Source organism: Coregonus clupeaformis, chromosome 8 (genome assembly GCF_020615455.1).
Source record: "Coregonus clupeaformis isolate EN_2021a chromosome 8, ASM2061545v1, whole genome shotgun sequence".
In the NCBI taxonomy this organism is placed as follows: Eukaryota; Metazoa; Chordata; class Actinopteri; order Salmoniformes; family Salmonidae; genus Coregonus; species Coregonus clupeaformis.
Window position 1 is genome coordinate 58,189,603 of NC_059199.1, and position 19,235 is coordinate 58,208,837.

Consider the following 19,235-nt stretch of genomic DNA (forward strand, 5'->3'; position numbering starts at 1 on the left):
GGGAGGTGTGTGTCAGGGGCGGGGATGGAAGAGCCTGAGGGTGCCTATTCGGGCTGCAGGGGGCATCCTCGCCTCGCCCACCAGAGGAGATCCCCCCCCCTCCTCCTGATACACACACACACACCACCTCCTTCTGCCAGACTGACTCTACCAGGCTCGTCCCTAGTTACCACAGCCACAAAGTCATAAACTCCGCCTATTTCTACAATTTCTCTTAAATGTCTTATTTTATACTTCACCACACTGCTAACCTTATGCCGAACCCTAGCCTTGAATTAAGACCAAAAAGCTAATTTTTGTTTTCATGCAGTTTTACGATATTCACCGTTTTTACTTTGTGGCTGTGGTAACTATAGTGAAAACCCTCTCCCAGGCCGACCCGCGTCGCCATACGGAACATCAGAGAGCTGAGGGCTGGCGTCTCCTGGTAGTAAATCTATCAGGTCTCGTGCACATAAAGTCCAAAAGAGGGGGACAAAGAGAAAAGTGCCTCCCTCGCAGGAAGGAGTCTCCCATCCTTTTAAACCTGGTTCTATTACCGGAGAGAGGACACGCGAGGGTTTAGCGTTTTACGGAGACGGATTAATAAAACGCCAGACGGATGTTCGGGAGGAGGTGTGGTGCGCTCTGAAGTTGGAAACTACTGCCTACCGAATACCGAGAGAGGAGAGAAGCGCTTTTGTTTCCCCGTGAAGGCTCGCGCCCCCCATCCACAGCATGAAGCTGCCGCCTTGTTTGATGGCGCTCATCGCGGCACTGCTCGCTCACTCCGCGCTGGTAAGGGCACGAGACTGCCGGGTCCTTTGTGTATTCTACTGAGGTATTGTTACATTTATACCAATGAATCACCTCGATGGACTGGGAAAACCGGGATCTAGGGTTCCATAGCATAGGATATTGATAGGCTATGGTTTTGAAATGTGTGTGGTGTTAGTGGTTAATGAGGTAGCTTTGTGTGTGTGTCTGCTGCTCCGTGGTCCGGTAGTAAATGTTGGACTCGACCCACATTTGGTCGCGAGCCGCTCGTGACTCTCGTGTCTATCTCGCGGCCCCAGTCTCCGGGGTAGTTGTGTCTCCGAGACGGCGGGGAGGCTGTACTCCGAGCTGTGTGTAATTAGCGGGTCTGTTCTGATTGAGGTTATTATGGGCTGTTTGGTGAACTGCTCTTGTGACGTCTGTTTCGCTAACTCACATCCGTCCCCCAGTAATTCAGCTCGAGCCTTTTTAGGCTACTGCGGTGGGGTTTCGATTGGCTGCCCTGTGTATATATGCGGGTGTTGGTGTCTTTTTCAGATACTGAGGTGAGGGCCGGCCTGGAGTTAACGGGGTCCTGTCCGTTGAGGATGGGTGAGAGACCCTGGGGCTTCTCCGGTAACCGGAGGGTGTGAAGAAGGGGTGGGGTAGGGGAAACGCCATGCGGTGAGCGATGGATGGGGATGATGTCATCGGGAATCGCGAGGATGCGAACTGTTAGGAATGCGTGAGTCTCCTGGAACCATCCGATGCTTCACGCGCATCCAGAACCCCCTCACCAGCTGGTACCAATGTATCCTCCATACCGGGAGAGATATAGCCCAGTCTAAATATAGCCCACAGTCCATCTTGGATGCAAAAGTGCTATTGTCTTAAAATGGTAAAACACATAATGCCTAAAAATACCCTTGAATAAAATGAGACGTTCGGTAGCTTGACCTATTCACTATGTGGACAGATTTTCTGGAGTATAGAGCTCAAACACAATGTTTAACTTCACTGTTTTGAGAAGGAGAGGGGATGCAGGGAGGATGCAATTGAGATTCTCCCACAGACTGGGTCAGTCGGTGCTGTTGGCCGCCAAAGATCTACCAACCTCTAATCTGACCCTGATGACACACCCACAGAGAAACAGTCATAGTAAAACACACAGATGGAGGCAGGTGTGTGTCCCATGTTGTCACAGGTAACATCATATCATCTCAACAATGCTCAGTAACCCCAGACAGCCCTGCCCTCGGGACAGTGACACACATACACACTTCAAAGGCACTCGCACACAGATGGGCATATTGCTCAGATCTTTTGCTGCCTCCAGTGACTGACTGGTGGTGTGTGTGTCCTGGTTCAGTCCTGGTCTGCGCATGGTCTGCGTTGGTATTTACTTCCTGTGATATGAGGCTGTGATTTAATTTCCTGCCGTGTAAGTTTAGATGAAGCCTGATTTTTCCCACAGACATCTACTGCATCCCACAGACTGTGTGTGTCAGTGTGTGTGTGTGTGTGTGTGTGTGTGTGTCTGCCTGCCTATCTTTTCGTACCAGGGTTGGTGTGCTTTTTTGTGGTGTGTATGAAACGAGAGAGCTTTTATGTAGTGTGTGTGTGAGAGAGAGTAAGAAGTCGGGTGTTTTTGAGGATCATGTTTGGTTCAAGGAATGAATCAGTTTATTTAGCCTGAAATGGTAGACAAAGCCCCCCCATGGAGAGCAAACGAGGGAGGGAGGAGAAAATAGTGAGAGAGGGAGAGCGAGAGAGAGAGGGGGATAGAGAGTGTGGAATGTCAGAGGCAATTTGACACATGAAGTGGGTCCTTCTCACTTCTTTAGAAGTCTCTCTCATTCTATCTGTCTGTCTCTGTGTCTCTCTCTCCTCTCAATTAAATTACATTCAAAGGGCTTTATTGGCATGGGAAACATATTTACATTGTCAAAGGAAGTGAAATAGATAAACAAAAGTGAAATGAATAGGAAACATTACACTCAAAAGTTCCAAAGGAATAGAGACATTTCAAATGCCATATTAAATCAAATTTTATTTGTCACATACACGTGTTTCGAAGATTTTATTTAGGGTGTAGCGAAATGCTTGTGCTTCTAGCTCCGACAGTGCAGTAATATCTAACAAGTAATATCTAACAATTTCACAACATACAGTGGGGGAAAAAAGTATTTAGTCAGCCACCAATTGTGCAAGTTCTCCCACTTAAAAAGATGAGAGAGGCCTGTAATTTTCATCATAGGTACACGTCAACTATGACAGACAAAATGAGAAAAAAATATCCAGAAAATCACATTGTAGGATTTTTAATGAATTTATTTGCAAATTATGGTGGAAAATAAATTTTGGCCCATTCCTCCATGCAGATCTCCTCTAGAGCAGTGATGTTTTGGGGCTGTCGCTGGGCAACACAGACTTTCAACTCCCTCCAAAGATTTTCTATGGGGTTGAGATCTTGAGACTGGCTAGGCCACTCCAGGACCTTGAAATGCTTCTTACGAAGCCACTCCTTCGTTGCCCGGGCGGTGTGTTTGGGATCATTGTCATGCTGAAAGACCCAGCCACGTTTCATCTTCAATGCCCTTGCTGATGGAAGGAGGTTTTCACTCAAAATCTCACGATACATGGCCCCATTCATTCTTTCCTTTACACGGATCAGTCGGCCTGGTCCCTTTGCAGAAAAACAGCCCCAAAGCATGATGTTTCCACCCCCATGCTTCACAGTAGGTATGGTGTTCTTTGGATGCAACTCAGCATTCTTTGTCCTCCAAACACGACGAGTTGAGTTTTTACCAAAAAGTTCTATTTTGGTTTCATCTGACCATATGACATTCTCCCAATCCTCTTCTGGATCATCCAAATGCACTCTAGCAAACTTCAGACGGGCCTGGACATGTACTGGCTTAAGCAGGGGGACACATCTTGCACTGCAGGATTTGAGTCCCTGGCGGCGTAGTGTGTTACTGATGGTAAGCTTTGTTACTTTGGTCCCAGCTCTCTGCAGGTCATTCACTAGGTCCCCCCGTGTGGTTCTGGGATTTTTGCTCACCGTTCTTGTGATCATTTTGACCCCACGGGGTGAGATCTTGCGTGGAGCCCCAGATCGAGGGAGATTATCAGTGGTCTTGTATGTCTTCCATTTCCTAATAATTGCTCCCACAGTTGATTTCTTCAAACCAAGCTGCTTACCTATTGCAGATTCAGTCTTCCCAGCCTGGTGCAAGTCTACAATTTTGTTTCTGGTGTCCTTTGACAGCTCTTTGGTCTTGGCCATAGTGGAGTTTGGAGTGTGACTGTTTGAGGTTGTGGACAGGTGTCTTTTATACTGATAACAAGTTCAAACAGGTGCCATTAATACAGGTAACGAGTGGAGGACAGAGGAGCCTCTTAAAGAAAAAGTTACAGGTCTGTGAGAGCCAGAAATCTTGCTTGTTTGTAGGTGACCAAATACTTATTTTCCACCATAATTTGCAAATAAATTCATTAAAAATCCTACAATGTGATTTTCTGGATTTTTTTTCCCTCAATTTGTCTGTCATAGTTGACGTGTACCTATGATGAAAATTACAGGCCTCTCTCATCTTTTTAAGTGGGAGAACTTGCACAATTGGTGGCTGACTAAATACTTTTTCCCCCCACTGTATACCCAATACACACAAATCTAAGTAAGGAATGGAATTTAAGAATATATACATATATGGACAAGTAATGACAGAGCAATGACATATTATATAATAGAATACAGTATATACATATGAGATGAGTAGTGCAAGATATGTAAACATTATTAAAGTGACTAGTGTTCCATTTCTTAAAGTGGCCAGTGATTTCAATAGGCAGCAGCAGCCTCTAATGTGCTAGTGATGGCTATTTAACAGTCTGATGGCCTTGAGATAGAAGCTGTTTTTCATTCTCTCTGTCCCAGCTTTGATGCACCTGTACTGAGCTCGCCTTCTGGATGATAGCGGGGTGAACAGGCAGTGGCTCGGGTGGTTGATGTCCTTGATGATCTTTTTGGCCTTCTTGTGACATCGGGTGCTGTAGGTGTCCTGGAGGGCGGGTCGTTTGCCCCCGGTAATGCGTTTGGCAGACCACACCACCCTCTAGAGAGCCCTGCGGTTGCGGGCGGTGCAGTTGCCGTACCAGGCGGTGATACAGCCCGACAGGATGCTCTCAATTGTGCATCTGTAAAAGTTTGTGAGAGTTTTAGGTGCCAAGCCAAATTTCTTCAGCCTCCTGAGGTTGAAGAGGCTCTGTTGCGCCTTCTTCACCACACTGTCTGCGTGGGTGGACCATTTCAGTTTGTCAGTGATGTGTACGCCAAGGAACTTGAAGCTTTCCACCTTCTCCACTGCGGTCCCGTCGATGTGGATAGGGGGGTGCACCCTCTGCTGTTTCCTGAGGTCAACGATCATCTCCTTTGTTTTGTTGATGTTGAGTGAGAGGTTATTTTCCTGGCAGCACACTCTCAGAGCCCTCACCTCCTCCCTGTAGGCTGTCTCGTCATTGTTGGTAATCAAGCCTACTACTGTTGTGTCGTCTGCAAACTTGATGAATGAGTTGGAGGCGTGCTTGGCCACGAAGTCATGGGTGAACAGGGAGTACAGGAGGGGGCTGAGCACGAACCCTTGTGGGGCCCCAGTGTTGAGGATCAGCGAAGTGGAGATGTTGTTTCCTACCTTCACCACCTGGGGGCGGCCCGTCAGGAAGTCCAGGACCCAGATGCACGGGGCGGGGTTCAGACCCAGGGCCTCAAGCTTAATGATGAGCTTGGAGGGTACTATGGTGTTGAATGTTGAGCTATAGTCAATGAACAGCATTCTTACATAGGTATTCCTCTTGTCCAGATGGCTATATACAGTGTTTGCACGACACACTCACACACACAGATAGGTGTGGACAGAGATCAGAACTCTCATATATAGGTGTATAATAATAATAATAATAACAATAATAATAATAATAATAACACCTATACTGCTAGGGCAGGGATTTTTTCCCCATCACTATACTACACTATGTAGCCTAGGATACATTGTTCAGGGTTGGGGTCAGGTCCACTGCAGTAGTAGGAAATGAAGCAGCTCTCAGTTCATATCCAGAGCTCTGTTACTGTTATACCCTACAGTAGGTCTGAATGTATGTAGGTCTGTATGTATGGAGGTCTGTATGTACAGTGGGGAGAACAAGTATTTGATACACTGCTGATTTTGCAGGTTTTCCTACTTACAAAGCATGTAGAGGTCTGTAATTTTTATCATAGGTACACTTCAACTGTGAGAGACGGAATCTAAAACAAAAATCCAAAAAATCACATTGTATGATTTTTAAGTAATTAATTAGCATTTTATTGCATGACATAAGTATTTGATCACCTACCAACCAGTAAGAATTCCGGCTCTCACAGACCTGTTAGTTTTTCTTTAAGAAGCCCTCCTGTTCTCCACTCATTACCTGTATTAATTGCACCTGTTTGAACTTGTTACCTGTATAAAAGACACCTGTCCACACACTCAATCAAACAGACTCCAACCTCTCCACAATGGCCAAGACCAGAGAGCCGTGTAAGGACATCAGGGATAAAATTGTAGACCTGCACAAGGCTGGGATGGGCTACAGGACAATAGGCAAGCAGCTTGGTGAGATGGAAACAACTGTTGGCGCAATTATTAGAAAATGGAAGAAGTTCAAGATGACGGTCAATCACCCTCGGTCTGGGGCTCCATGCAAGATCTCACCTCGTGGGGCGTCAATGATCATGAGGAAGGTGAGGGATCAGCCCAGAACTACACGGCAGGACCTGGTCAATGACCTGAAGAGAGCTGGGACCACAGTCTCAAAGAAAACCATTAGTAACACACTACGCCGTCATGGATTAAAATCCTGCAGCGCACGCAAGGTCCCCCTGCTCAAGCCAGCGCATGTCCAGGCCCGTCTGAAGTTTCCCAATGACCATCTGGATGATCCAGAGGAGGAATGGGAGAAGGTCATGTGGTCTGATGAGACAAAAATAGAGCTTTTTGGTCTAAACTCCACTCGCCGTGTTTGGAGGAAGAAGAAGTATGAGTACAACCCCAAGAACACCATCCCAACCGTGAAGCATGGAGGTGGAAACATCATTCTTTGGGGATGCTTTTCTGCAAAGGGGACAGGACGACTGCACCGTATTGAGGGGAGGATGGATGGGGCCATGTATCGCGAGATCTTGGCCAACAACCTCCTTCCCTCAGTAAGAGCATTGAAGATGTGTCGTGGCTGGGTCTTCCAGCATGACAACGACCCGAAACACACAGCCAGGGCCACTAAGGAGTGGCTCCGTAAGAAGCATCTCAAGGTCCTGGAGTGGCCTAGCCAGTCTCCAGACCTGAACCCAATAGAAAATCTTTGGAGGGAGCTGAAAGTCCGTATTGCCCAGCGACAGCCCCGAAACCTGAAGGATCTGGAGAAGGTCTGTATGGAGGAGTGGGCCAAAATCCCTGCTGCAGTGTCTGCAAACCTGGTCAAGACCTACAGGAAACGTTTGATCTCTGTAATTGCAAACAAAGGTTTCTGTACCAAATATTAAGTTCTGCTTTTCTGATGTATCAAATACTTATGTCATGCAATAAAATGCAAATTAATTACTTAAAAATCATACAATGTGATTTTCTGGATTTTTGTTTTAGATTCCGTCTCTCACAGTTGAAGTGTACCTATGATAAAAATGACAGACCTCTACATGCTTTGTAAGTAGGAAAACCTGCAAAATCGGCAGTGTATCAAATACGTGTTCTCCCCACTGTATGTAGGTCTGCAGTAGGTCTGTGTGTATGTAGGCCTAAGTCTATTGAGCCTGGCCTGAGAACAAGTAGTGATGATGGCTCCACCCTTCTCTCTAACTGAAAACAACCTCTAGTCTAGCTCCTCCCCCTTGGCTTCCCTTACCTCTGTTGAAGTAGTGTTCAGTGATCGGACATATAACAGCCCTGAATAGGTGGAACCAGTGTTTCCAAACCCCTCCTAAGGGACCACCAGACAGACAGTCCACATCTTTGTTCCATGCCTGCACTGACCTGATTCAACTAACCAAAGGTTTGGTGTTAAAGTGTTTCGTTGAATCAGGTGTGTTAGTGCAGGGCTAGAAAAAAAGGGTGGACTGTCTGGTCTGGTGGTCATCACCTGTAGCTCAATTGGTAGAGCATGGCGCTTGTAACGCCAGGGTAGTGGGTTCGATCCCCGGGACCACCCATACGTAAAAATGTATGCACACATGACTGTAAGTGGCTTTGGATAAAAGCGTCTGCTAAATGGCATATTATTATTATTATATTATCTACACCTTGCCAGTTCTTTCAGACCTAATTAATACTGAAATAGAACGAGCTAGGGGGAGGGGATAGGGTGTGAGGCTAGGGGAAGGGGATAGGGTGTGAGGCTAGGGGGAGGGGATAGGGTGTGAGGCTAGGGGAAGGGGATAGGGTGTGAGACTACGGAGGAGGGGATAGGGTGTGAGACTACGGGGGAGGGGATAGGGTGTGAGACTACGGAGGAGGGATAGGGGTGAGGCTAGGGGGAGGGATAGGGTGTGAGACTACGGGGGAGGGGATAGGGTGTGAGACGAGGGGGAGGGATAGGGTGTGAGGCGAGGGGGAGGGGATAGGGTGTGAGACTACGGAGGAGGGGATAGGGTGTGAGGCTAGGGGGAGGGGATAGGGTGTGAGACTACGGAGGAGGGGATAGGGTGTGAGACTACGGGGGAGGGGATAGGGTGTGAGACTACGGAGGAGGGGATAGGGTGTGAGGCTAGGGGAGGGGAAAGGGTGTGAGACTACGGAGGAGGGATAGGGTGTGAGGCTAGGGGGAGGGGATAGGGTGTGAGACTACGGAGGAGGGGATAGGGTGTGAGACTACGGGGGAGGGATAGGGTGTGAGACTACGGAGGAGGGGATAGGGTGTGAGGCTAGGGGGAGGGGATAGGGTGTGAGACTACGGGGAGGGGATAGGGTGTGAGACGAGGGGGAGGGATAGGGTGTGAGGCGAGGGGGAGGGGATAGGGTGTGAGACGGGAGGGGATAGGGTGTGAGACGAGGGGGAGGGGATAGGGTGTGAGACGAGGGGGAGGGGATAGGGTGTGAGGCTAGGGGAAGGGGATAGGGTGTGAGACTACGGAGGAGGGGATAGGGTGTGAGGTTAGGGGAAGGGGATAGGGTGTGAGACGATGGGGAGGGATAGGGTGTGAGATGAGGGGAGGGGATAGGGTGTGAGACGGGGAGGGGATAGGGTGTGAGACGAGGGGGAGGGGATAGGGTGTGAGACGAGGGGGAGGGGATAGGGTGTGAGACTAGGGGGAGGGGATAGGGTGTGAGACGAGGGAGGGGGATAGGTGAGACGAGGGGGAGGGGATAGGGTGTGAGGCTAGGGGGAGGGGATAGGGTGTGAGGCTAGGGGAGGGGTTAGGGTGTGAGGCTAGGGGGAGGGATAGGGTGTGAGACTACGGAGGAGGGGATAGGGTGTGAGGCTAGGGGGAGGGGATAGGGTGTGAGACTACGGAGGAGGGGATAGGGTGTGAGGCTAGGGGAGGGGATAGGGTGTGAGACTACGGGGGAGGGGATAGGGTGTGAGACGAGGGGGAGGGATAGGGTGTGAGGCGAGGGGGAGGGGATAGGGTGTGAGACGAGGGGGAGGGGATAGGGTGTGAGACGAGGGGAGGGGATAGGGTGTGAGACGAGGGGGAGGGATAGGGTGTGAGGCTAGGGGAAGGGGATAGGGTGTGAGACTACGGAGGAGGGATAGGGTGTGAGGCTAGGGGAAGGGGATAGGGTGTGAGACGATGGGGGAGGGGATAGGGTGTGAGACGATGGGGAGGGGATAGGGTGTGAGACGAGGGGGAGGGATAGGGTGTGAGACGAGGGGGAGGGGATAGGGTGTGAGACGAGGGGGGAGGGATAGGGTGTGAGACTAGGGGGAGGGGATAGGGTGTGAGACGAGGGGAGGGATAGGGTGTGAGACTAGGGGGAGGGGGATAGGGTGTGAGGCTAGGGGGAGGGGATAGGGTGTGAGACGAGGGAGGGGATAGGGTGTGAGACGAGGGGGAGGGATAGGGTGTGAGGCTAGGGGGAGGGGTTAGGGTGTGAGACGAGGGGGAGGGATAGGGTGTGAGACGAGGGGAGGGGGTTAGGGTGTGAGGCTAGGGGAGGGGTTAGGGTGTGAGGCTAGGGGGAGGGGTTAGGGTGTGAGACTAGGGGGAGGGTATAGGGTGTGAGGCTAGGGGGAGGGGATAGGGTGTGAGGCTAGGGGAAAGGGATAGGGTGTGAGACTAGGGGAGGGGTTAGGGTGTGAGACTAGGGGGAGGGGATAGGGTGTGAGACTAGGGGGAGGGGATAGGGTGTGAGGCTAGGGGGAGGGGATAGGGTGTGAGACTAGGGGGAGGGGATAGGGGGAGGGGATAGGGTGTGAGGCTAGGGGAAGGGGTTAGGGTGTGAAGGGAAGGGGATAGGGTGTGAGACTGAGGCTTCTTATCGAACCACACTAACTTTTGTTTTGGAGATGTTCAGAACAAGGTTAAGGGCAGAGAAAGCTTGTTGGAAACTAAGAAAGCTTTGTTGTAGAGCATTTAACACAAAATCCAGGGAGGGGCCAGCTGTGTAGAAGACTGTATCATCTGCATTTAAATGGATGAGAGAGCTTCCTACTGCCTGAGCTATGTTGTTGATGTAAATTGAGAAGAGCGTGGGGCCTAGGATAGAGCCTTGGGGTACTCCCTTGGTGACAGGCAGTGGCTGAGACAGCAGATGTTCTGACTTTATACACTGCAATCTTTGAGAGAGGTAGTTAGCAAACCAGGCCAAAGACCCCTCAGAGACACCAATACTCCTTAGCCAGCCCACAATAATGGATATGGTGTGAGACTAGGGGACGGGGATAGGGTGTGAGACTAGGGGACGGGGATAGGGTGTGAGACTAGGGGGAGGGGATAGGGTGTGAGACTAGGGGAAGGGATAGGGTATGAGACTAGGGGAAGGGATAGGGTATGAGACTAGGGGGAGGGGATAGGGTGTGAGACTAGGGGGAGGGGATAGGGTGTGAGACTAGGGGAAGGGATAGGGTATGAGACTAGGGGAGGGGATAGGGTGTGAGGCTAGGGGGAGGGGATAGGGTGTGAGACTAGGGGAAGGGATAGGGTATGAGACTAGGGGGAGGGATAGGGTGTGAGACTAGGGGGAGGGATAGGGTGTGAGACTAGGGGGAGGGGATAGGGTGTGAGACTAGGGGGAGGGATAGGGTATGAGACTAGGGGGAGGGATAGGAGTATGAGACTAGGGGAGGGGATAGGGTGTGAGACTAGGGGAAGGGATAGGGTGTGAGACTAGGGGAGGGGATAGGGTGTGAGGCTATGGGGAGGGGATAGGGTGTGAGGCTAGGGGGAGGGATAGGGTGTGAGGCTAGGGGAGGGGATAGGGTGTGAGACTAGGGACGGGGATAGGGTGTGAGACTAGGGGGAGGGATAGGGTGTGAGACTAGGGGAAGGGATAGGGTATGAGACTAGGGGGAGGGATAGGGTGTGAGGCTAGGGGGGGAGGGATAGGGTGTGAGACTAGGGGAAGGGATAGGGTATGAGACTAGGGGGAGGGGATAGGGTGTGAGGCTAGGGGACGGGGATAGGGTGTGAGGCTAGGGGAGGGGATAGGGTGTGAGGCTAGGGGGAGGGGATAGGGTATGAGACTAGGGGGAGGGGATAGGGTGTGAGGCTATGGGGAGGGGATAGGGTGTGAGGCTAGGGGGAGGGGATAGGGGGAGGGGATAGGGTGTGAGGCTAGGGGGAGGGATAGGGTGTGAGACGTGGGGGGAGGGGATAGGGTGTGAGACGAGGGGGGGGATAGGGTGTGAAGAGAAGGGGATAGGGTGTGAGGCTAGGGGGAGGGGTTAGGGTGTGAGACTAGGGGGAGGGGATAGGGTGTGAGGCTATGGGGAGGGGATAGGGTGTGAGGCTAGGGGGAGGGGATAGGGGGAGGGGATAGGGGAGGGGATAGGGTGTGAGGCTAGGGGGAGGGGATAGGGTGTGAGACGTGGGGAGGGGATAGGGTGTGAGACGAGGGGGGATAGGGTGTGAGACTAGGGGGAGGGGATAGGGTATGAGACGAGGGAGGGGATAGGGTGTGAGACGAGGGAGGGGATAGGGTGTGAGACGAGGGGGAGGGGATAGGGTGTGAGACGAGGGGGAGGGGATAGGGTGTGAGACGAGGGGATAGGGTGTGAAGCTAGGGGGATGGGGATAGGGTGTGAGGCTAGGGGGAGGGGTTAGGGTGTGAGACTAGGGGGAGGGGATAGGGGGATGGGATAGGGGGAAGGGATAGGGTGTGAGACTAGGGGGAGGGGATAGGATGTGAGGCTAGGGGAAGGGGTTAGGGTGTGAAGGGAAGGGAAGGGGATAGGGTGTGAGACTGAGGCTTCTTATCGAACCACACTAACTTTTGTTTTGGAGATGTTCAGAACAAGGTTAAGGGCAGAGAAAGCTTGTTGGAAACGAAGAAAGCTTTGTTGTAGAGCATTTAACACAAAATCCAGGGAGGGGCCAGCTGTGTAGAAGACTGTATCATCTGCATTTAAATGGATGAGAGAGCTTCCTACTGCCTGAGCTATGTTGTTGATGTAAATTGAGAAGAGCGTGGGGCCTAGGATAGAGCCTTGGGGTACTCCCTTGGTGACAGGCAGTGGCTGAGACAGCAGATGTTCTGACTTTATACACTGCACTCTTTGAGAGAGGTAGTTAGCAAACCAGGCCAAAGACCCCTCAGAGACACCAATACTCCTTAGCTAGCCAACAATAATGGATATGGTGTGAGACTAGGGGAAGGGGATAGGGTGTGAGACTAGGGGGAGGGGATAGGGTGTGAGACTAGGGGAAGGGGATAGGGTGTGAGACTAGGGGACGGGGATAGGGTGTGAGACTAGGGGGAGGGGATAGGGTATGAGACTAGGGGGAGGGGATAGGGTGTGAGACTAGGGGAAGGGATAGGGTATGAGACTAGGGGGAGGGGATAGGGTGTGAGGCTAGGGGGAGGGGAAAGGGTGTGAGACTAGGGGAAGGGGATAGGGTGTGAGACTAGGGGGAGGGGATAGGGTGTGAGGCTAGGGGAAGGGGATAGGGTGTGAGGCTAGGGGAAGGGGATAGGGTGTGAGGCTACTGAGGAGGGGATAGGGTGTGAGACGAGGGGGAGGGGAAAGGGTGTGAGACTAGGGGAAGGGATAGGGTATGAGACTAGGGGGAGGGGATAGGGTGTGAGACTAGGGGGAGGGGATAGGGTGTGAGACTAGGGGAAGGGATAGGGTATGAGACTAGGGGGAGGGGATAGGGTGTGAGGCTAGGGGGAGGGGAAAGGGTGTGAGACTAGGGGAAGGGGGTAGGGTGTGAGGCTAGGGGAAGGGGATAGGGTGTGAGACGAGGGGGAGGATAGGGTGTGAGACGAGGGAGGGGATAGGGGGAGGGGATAGGGTGTGAGGCTAGGGGGAGGGGTTAGGGTGTGAGGCTAGGGGGAGGGGATAGGGTGTGAGACTAGGGGAAGGGATAGGGTATGAGACTAGGGGGAGGGGATAGGGTGTGAGGCTAGGGGGAGGGGATAGGGTGTGAGGCTAGGGGGAGGGGATAGGGTGTGAGGCTAGGGGGAGGGGATAGGGTGTGAGGCTAGGGGAGGGGTTAGGGTGTGAGACTAGGGGGAGGGGATAGGGTGTGAGGCTAGGGGAAGGGGATAGGGTGTGAGGCTAGGGGGAGGGGATAGGGTGTGAGACTAGGGGGGGGGATAGGGTGTGAGGCTAGGGGGAGGGGTTAGGGGTGTGAGACTAGGGAGGGGATAGGGTGTGAGGCTAGGGGGAGGGGATAGGGTGTGAGACTAGGGGGAGGGGATAGGGTGTGAGGCTAGGGGGAGGGGATAGGGTGTGAGACGAGGGGGAGGGGATAGGGTGTGAGACGAGGGGGAGGGGATAGGGTGTGAGGCTAGGGGGATAGGGATAGGGGTGAGGCTAGGGGGAGGGGTTAGGGTGTGAGACGAGGAGGGATAGGGTGTGAGATGAGGGGGAGGGGATAGGGTGTGAGACGAGGGGAGGGGATAGGGTGTGAGACGAGGGGATAGGGTGTGAAGCTATGGGGATGGGGATAGGGTGTGAGGCTAGGGGGAGGGGTTAGGGTGTGAGACGAGGGAGGGGATAGGGTGTGAGATGAGGGGAGGGGATAGGGTGTGAGACGAGGGGGAGGGGATAGGGTGTGAGGCTAGGGGGAGGGGTTAGGGTGTGAGGCTAGGGGGAGGGGATAGGGTGTGAGGCTAGGGGGAGGGGTTAGGGTGTGAGACTAGGGGGAGGGGAAAGGGTGTGAGACTAGGGGAAGGGATAGGGTGTGAGGGTAGGGGGGAGGGGCTAGGGGGAGGGGATAGGGTGTGAGACTAGGGGAAGGGATAGGGTGTGAGGGTAGGGGGAGGGGCTAGGGGGAGGGGATAGGGTGTGAGACTAGGGGAAGGGATAGGGTATGAGACTAGGGGGAGGGGATAGGGTGTGAGGCTAGGGGGAGGGGTTAGGGTGTGAGGCTAGGGGGAGGGGTTAGGGTGTGAGACGGGTTAGGGTGTGAGACTGAGGCTTCTTATCGAACCACACTAACTTTTGTTTTGGAGATGTTCAGAACAACTAGGGGGAGGGGATAGGGTGTGAGGCTAGGGGGAGGGGATAGGGTGTGAGACTAGGGGGAGGGGATAGGGTGTGAGACTAGGGGGAGGGGATAGGGTGTGAGACCAGGGGGAGGGGATAGGGTGTGAGACCAGGGGGAGGGGATAGGGTGGGAGACCAGGGGGAGGGGATAGGGTGGGAGACCAGGGGGAGGGGATAGGGTGGGAGACCAGGGGGAGGGGATAGGGTGTGAGGCTAGGGGGAGGAGATAGGGTGTGAGACCAGGGGGAGGGGATAGGGTGTGAGGCTAGGAGAAGGGGATAGAGATAAATAATAACTGGCATGCAGAACGGTAGAAATTGTCGGACGCTATTGCATTTAGAATTGTTGCGCAATGAATGGTCTTATAAAAGCATATGTTTTCCTCCAGCAGCAACCAGCTGATGAGCAGCAGGAGAAACCCCGCTCAGAATAGGCTCTGGATGCTGTGAGTGTGTGATTAGTTGTGTTGGATATATAAGATACACGATGACTAACGAAAATACACACAGGCCAATTTAATTGCACAAAATTATACAAATGAACCTATAGACCAATAAGCATGACGGTCAAATGTATTGCCATTAGGGCTGTCCCCGACTAAAAAAAAAACTTGGTCGACCAAGAGTTGTCTGTTCTTTCGACCAATCGATTAATTGAAATGTTAAAACGTGTATTTTTCCACATATATACACATCCTATGCCGGCTAAAGGAAACCCTGGTACAGAACACCCCTCAGTAATTCGGCTGCAGACATCCTCACACACTCACATATTTTCAGGAGAAGGGAGTGAGGGATGCAGGGGAAGAAGGGAGTGAGGGATGCAGGGAAAGAAGGGAGTGAGGGATGCAGGGGAAGAAGGGAGTGAGGGATGCAGGGGAAGAAGGGAGTGAGGGATGCAGGGAAAGAAGGGAGTGAGGGATGCAGGGGAAGAAGGGAGTGAGGGATGCAGGGGAAGAAGGGAGTGAGGGATGCAGGGAAAGAAGGGAGTGAGGGATGCAGGGGAAGAAGGGAGTGAGGGATGCAGGGGAAGAAGGGAGTGAGGGATGCAGGGGAAGAAGGGGAGTGAGGGATGCAGGGGAAGAAGGGAGTGAGGGATGCAGGGGAAGAAGGGAGTGAGGGATGCGGGGAAGAAGGAGTGAGGGATGCAGGGGAAGAAGGGAGTGAGGGATGCAGGGGAAGAAGGGAGTGAGGGATGCAGGGGAAGAAGGGAGTGAGGGATGCAGGGGAAGAAGGGAGTGAGGGATGCAGGGGAAGAAGGGAGTGAGGGATGCAGGGGAAGAAGGGAGTGAGGGATGCAGGGGAAGAAGGGAGTGAGGGATGATGGGGAAGAAGGGAAAAATATGAGGGAGACATGAATGGAAGGATAGATTGACTATGTGCATGAATAGAAGTTTAGATTGACTATGTGCATCAATAGAAGGATAGAGTGACGATGTGCATGAATAGAAGGAAAGCGAAGGGAATTTGAGAGAAGGGAGATGGGGAGAGAGGGATGGGGGGAGGGAGGCATGTGTAGCTCATTTCCCAGGAGACACTGCTCTACCTGCTCTTCACGGCCGTCGCTATGACAACCACACTGCTGCAGTCACAGCTTTATCTCTCATCCCTATTTCCCCTTGCGCTCTCTCTCCCTCACTCCTATTTCCCCTCAGTCTCTCTCTCGCTTCTCTTTTCTCTTTTCTCTCTCTCTCGCTTCTCTTTTTTTTCTCTCTCCCCCACTCCTCTTTCCCCTCTCTCTTTTTCGCTCTCTCGCTCCTCTTTCCCCTCTCTCTCTCTCTCTCTCCCCCGCTCCTCTTTCCCCCCTCTCTCCCCCGCTCCTCTTTCCCCCCTCTCTCTCGCTTGCTCATCTTTCCCCTCTCTCTCGCTCCTCTTCCCCCCCCTCTCCCCGCTCCTCTTTCCTCTCTCTCTCTCTCTCGCCCCTTTCTCTCCCCCGCTCCTCTTTCCTCTCTCTCTCTCTCTCTCTCTCTCTCGCCTCTTGCCCCTTTCTCTCCCCCGCTCCTCTTTCCTCTCTCTCACCTCTTGCCCCTTTCTCTCCCCCGCTCCTCTTTCCCCCGCTCCTCTTTCCCCTCTCTCTCTCTCTCCCCACTCCTCTTTCCCCTCTCTCTCCCCGCTCCTCTTTCCTCTCTCTCTCCCCGCTCCTCTTTCCCCTCTCTCTCCGCTCCTCTTTCCCCTCTCTCTCCCCGCTCCTCTTTCCCCTCTCTCTCCCCGCTCCTCTTTCTCCTCTCTCTCCCGCTCCTCTCTCTCCCCGCTCCTCTTTCTCCTCGCTCCTCTTTCTCCTCTCTCTCCCCGCTCCTCTTTCTCCTCGCTCCTCTTTCCCCTTTCTCTCCCCTGCTCCTCTTTCCTCTCTCTCTCGCCTCTTGCCCCTTTCTCTCCCCCGCTCCTCTTTCCCCCGCCTCTCTTTCCCCTCTCTCTCTCTCCCGCTCCTCTTTCTCCTCTCTCTCCCCGCTCCTCTTTCCCCTCTCTCTCCCCGCTCCTCTTTCCCCTCTCTCTCTCGCTCCTCTTTCCCCTCTCTCTCCCCGCTCCTCTTTCCCCTCTCTCTCCCGCTCCTCTTTCCCCTCTCTCCCCGCTCCTCTTTCCCCCCTCTCTCCCCGCTCCTCTTTCCCCTCTCTCTCTCTCGCTCCTCTTTCCCCCCTCTCTCTCTCGCTCCTCTTTCCCCCCTCTCTCTCTCGCTCCTCTTTCCCCCCTCTCTCTCTCGCTCCTCTTTCCCCCTCTCTCTCGCTCCTCTTTCCCCCCTCTCTCTCGCTCCTCTTTCCCCCCTCTCTCTCGCTCCTCTTTCCCCCCCTCTCTCTCGCTCCTCTTTCCCCCCTCTCTCTCTCCTCTTTCCCCCCTCTCTCTCTCTCGCTCCTCTTTCCCCCCTCTCTCTCTCGCTCCTCTTTCCCCCCTCTCTCGCTCCTCTTTCCCCCCGCTCTCGCTCCTCTTTCCCCTCTCTCTCTCCCTCGCTCCTCTTTCCCCTCTCACTCTCCCTCGCTCCTCTTTCCCCTCTCTCTCTCTCTCTCTCCCCCACTCCTCTTTCCCCTCTCTCTTTCTCTCTCCCCCCACTCCTCTTTCCCCACTCTCTCTCTCACCCCCGCTCCTCTTTCCCCCCTCTCTCTCTCGCTTGCTCATCTTTCCCCTCTCTCTCGCTCCTCTTCCCCCCCGCTCCTCTTTCCCCTCTCTCTCTCTCTCCCACTCCTCTTTCCCCTCTCTCTCCGCTCCTCTTTCCCCTCTCTCCCCGCTCCTCTTTCCCCTCTCTCTCCCCACTCCTCTTTCCCCCTCTCTCTCTCGCTTGCTCATCTTTCCCCTCTCTCTCGCTCCTCTTCCCCCCGCTCCTCTTTCCCCTCTCTCTCTCTCTCCCTCCTCTTTCCCCTCTCTCCCCACTCCTCTTTCCCCTCTCTCTCCGCTCCTCTTTCCCCTCTCTCTCTCTCTTCCCCCACTCCTCTTTCCCCTCTCTCTCTCTTCCCCCCACTCCTCTTTCCCCTCTCTCTCTCTCTCTCTTTCCCCCCCTCTCTCTCTCTCTCTTTCCCCCCCCTCTCTCTCTCTCTCTCTCTCTCTCTCTCTCTCTCTCTCTCTCTCTCCTCTTTCCCCTCTCTCTCTTTCTCTCGCTCCTCTTTCCCCCCTCTCTCTCTCTCCTTTCACTCCTCTTGATTATGTGGGGGAGGGGCTCTAGTTTATTGCTGTTTCAACTCTACTACAGAGAGAAACTGTGTGTGTGAGTGTGCGTGCGCACATTCTATTACCAAAATCACAAAGCATTCTGAGTTCTCTGTGTTAGGGCTTCGCTATGAATATAAACCAGAAAGCGGGTGCTCCCTCCAACTAACAAGCCTGTGTGTACATCTTTCCCCTCCATCTTGGTCTTTTGTCTGATTCTCTTCCTTGCATGTGTGTTTGTCATTTGTTTATCCTCTCTCTCGCTCTGTCTGTCTGTCGTTTCCGTAGCAGCCATGGTGATTGGATTAATTAGGAGACTGGATGGGCGTGGTCATGCTACCAAAAATCCGATCCGCCCTGTTGGGAATTCTGGAATTCAGCTACCCAGCAGGGCAGGCCAGAGAGATAACGGCAGACTAACGTTAACAGATAATGGAGTTCAAATGTTTGAAGTGTTTTGGATTTTTTAGTTTGTGACTCTTGGAGACAACTAACAGTCCTCTGACCTCCGTAATCAAATATGGATGTGGATGGATCCGGTGTGTGTGTGTGTGTGTGTGTGTGTGTGTGTGTGTGTTGATATGTCGTGAGGTTATGTGCTGGACACAGGAAGTGTGTATTTATAGATCCGGCCTTGGAGCTTCGTCTGAGGAAGGGGGGACTTCCTGTGCGGAACGCTGTGTGTATGTGTGTGTCGGTATGCGTGTGTGTTTGAATAATTTAGCCAGTGTCCTGACAGAGGAGTGAACGAGGTCAGAAGCACATGCTACAACCGTCTCTTTCATCCACCCCTCTATCTTTCCATCTTTCTATCTCTATTTCCATCTCTCCCTCTCAAATCTAACGCTCCCTCAGTACATATATCTCCCCTCTCACTCCTTCCTTACATCTCTCATCCTGCTTTCCTCCTCCATTACTAGAGAAGGATCAGGTCTCGACGGTCACATCCAGTTTGAACACAGATGACTGTGTGCTTGTAGATGCAGATATTGCCCATTGTGTTGTCGATATGTTACTATATGTAATGTGTGTGTACTGTTATATAGCGTGTTATATACAGTATGCTGTGGGTCACCAGAACCTTCCACTAAAGAGGCGTAATTAGGTGGAACCACTGTCTTATCCTCGTTAAGAACCATCAAATGTCTGATCAGGTGGACCCACTGTCATCCTCATTATGAA

General features: G+C 52.6%; 1 protein-coding gene across 1 annotated transcript in view; it reads left to right on the top strand.

The window, feature by feature from the left end:
* The first annotated feature begins 224 nt into the window (after positions 1–224).
* Positions 225–19,235, top strand: part of LOC121572633 (syndecan-3) — a 72,951-nt gene continuing 53,940 nt past the window's right edge. The window contains exon 1 of the mRNA XM_045222291.1: positions 225–777. Coding sequence (XP_045078226.1) covers positions 718–777 — 60 coding nt within the window. The 5' untranslated portion in view covers positions 225–717. The remainder of the gene's footprint in view (positions 778–19,235) is intronic.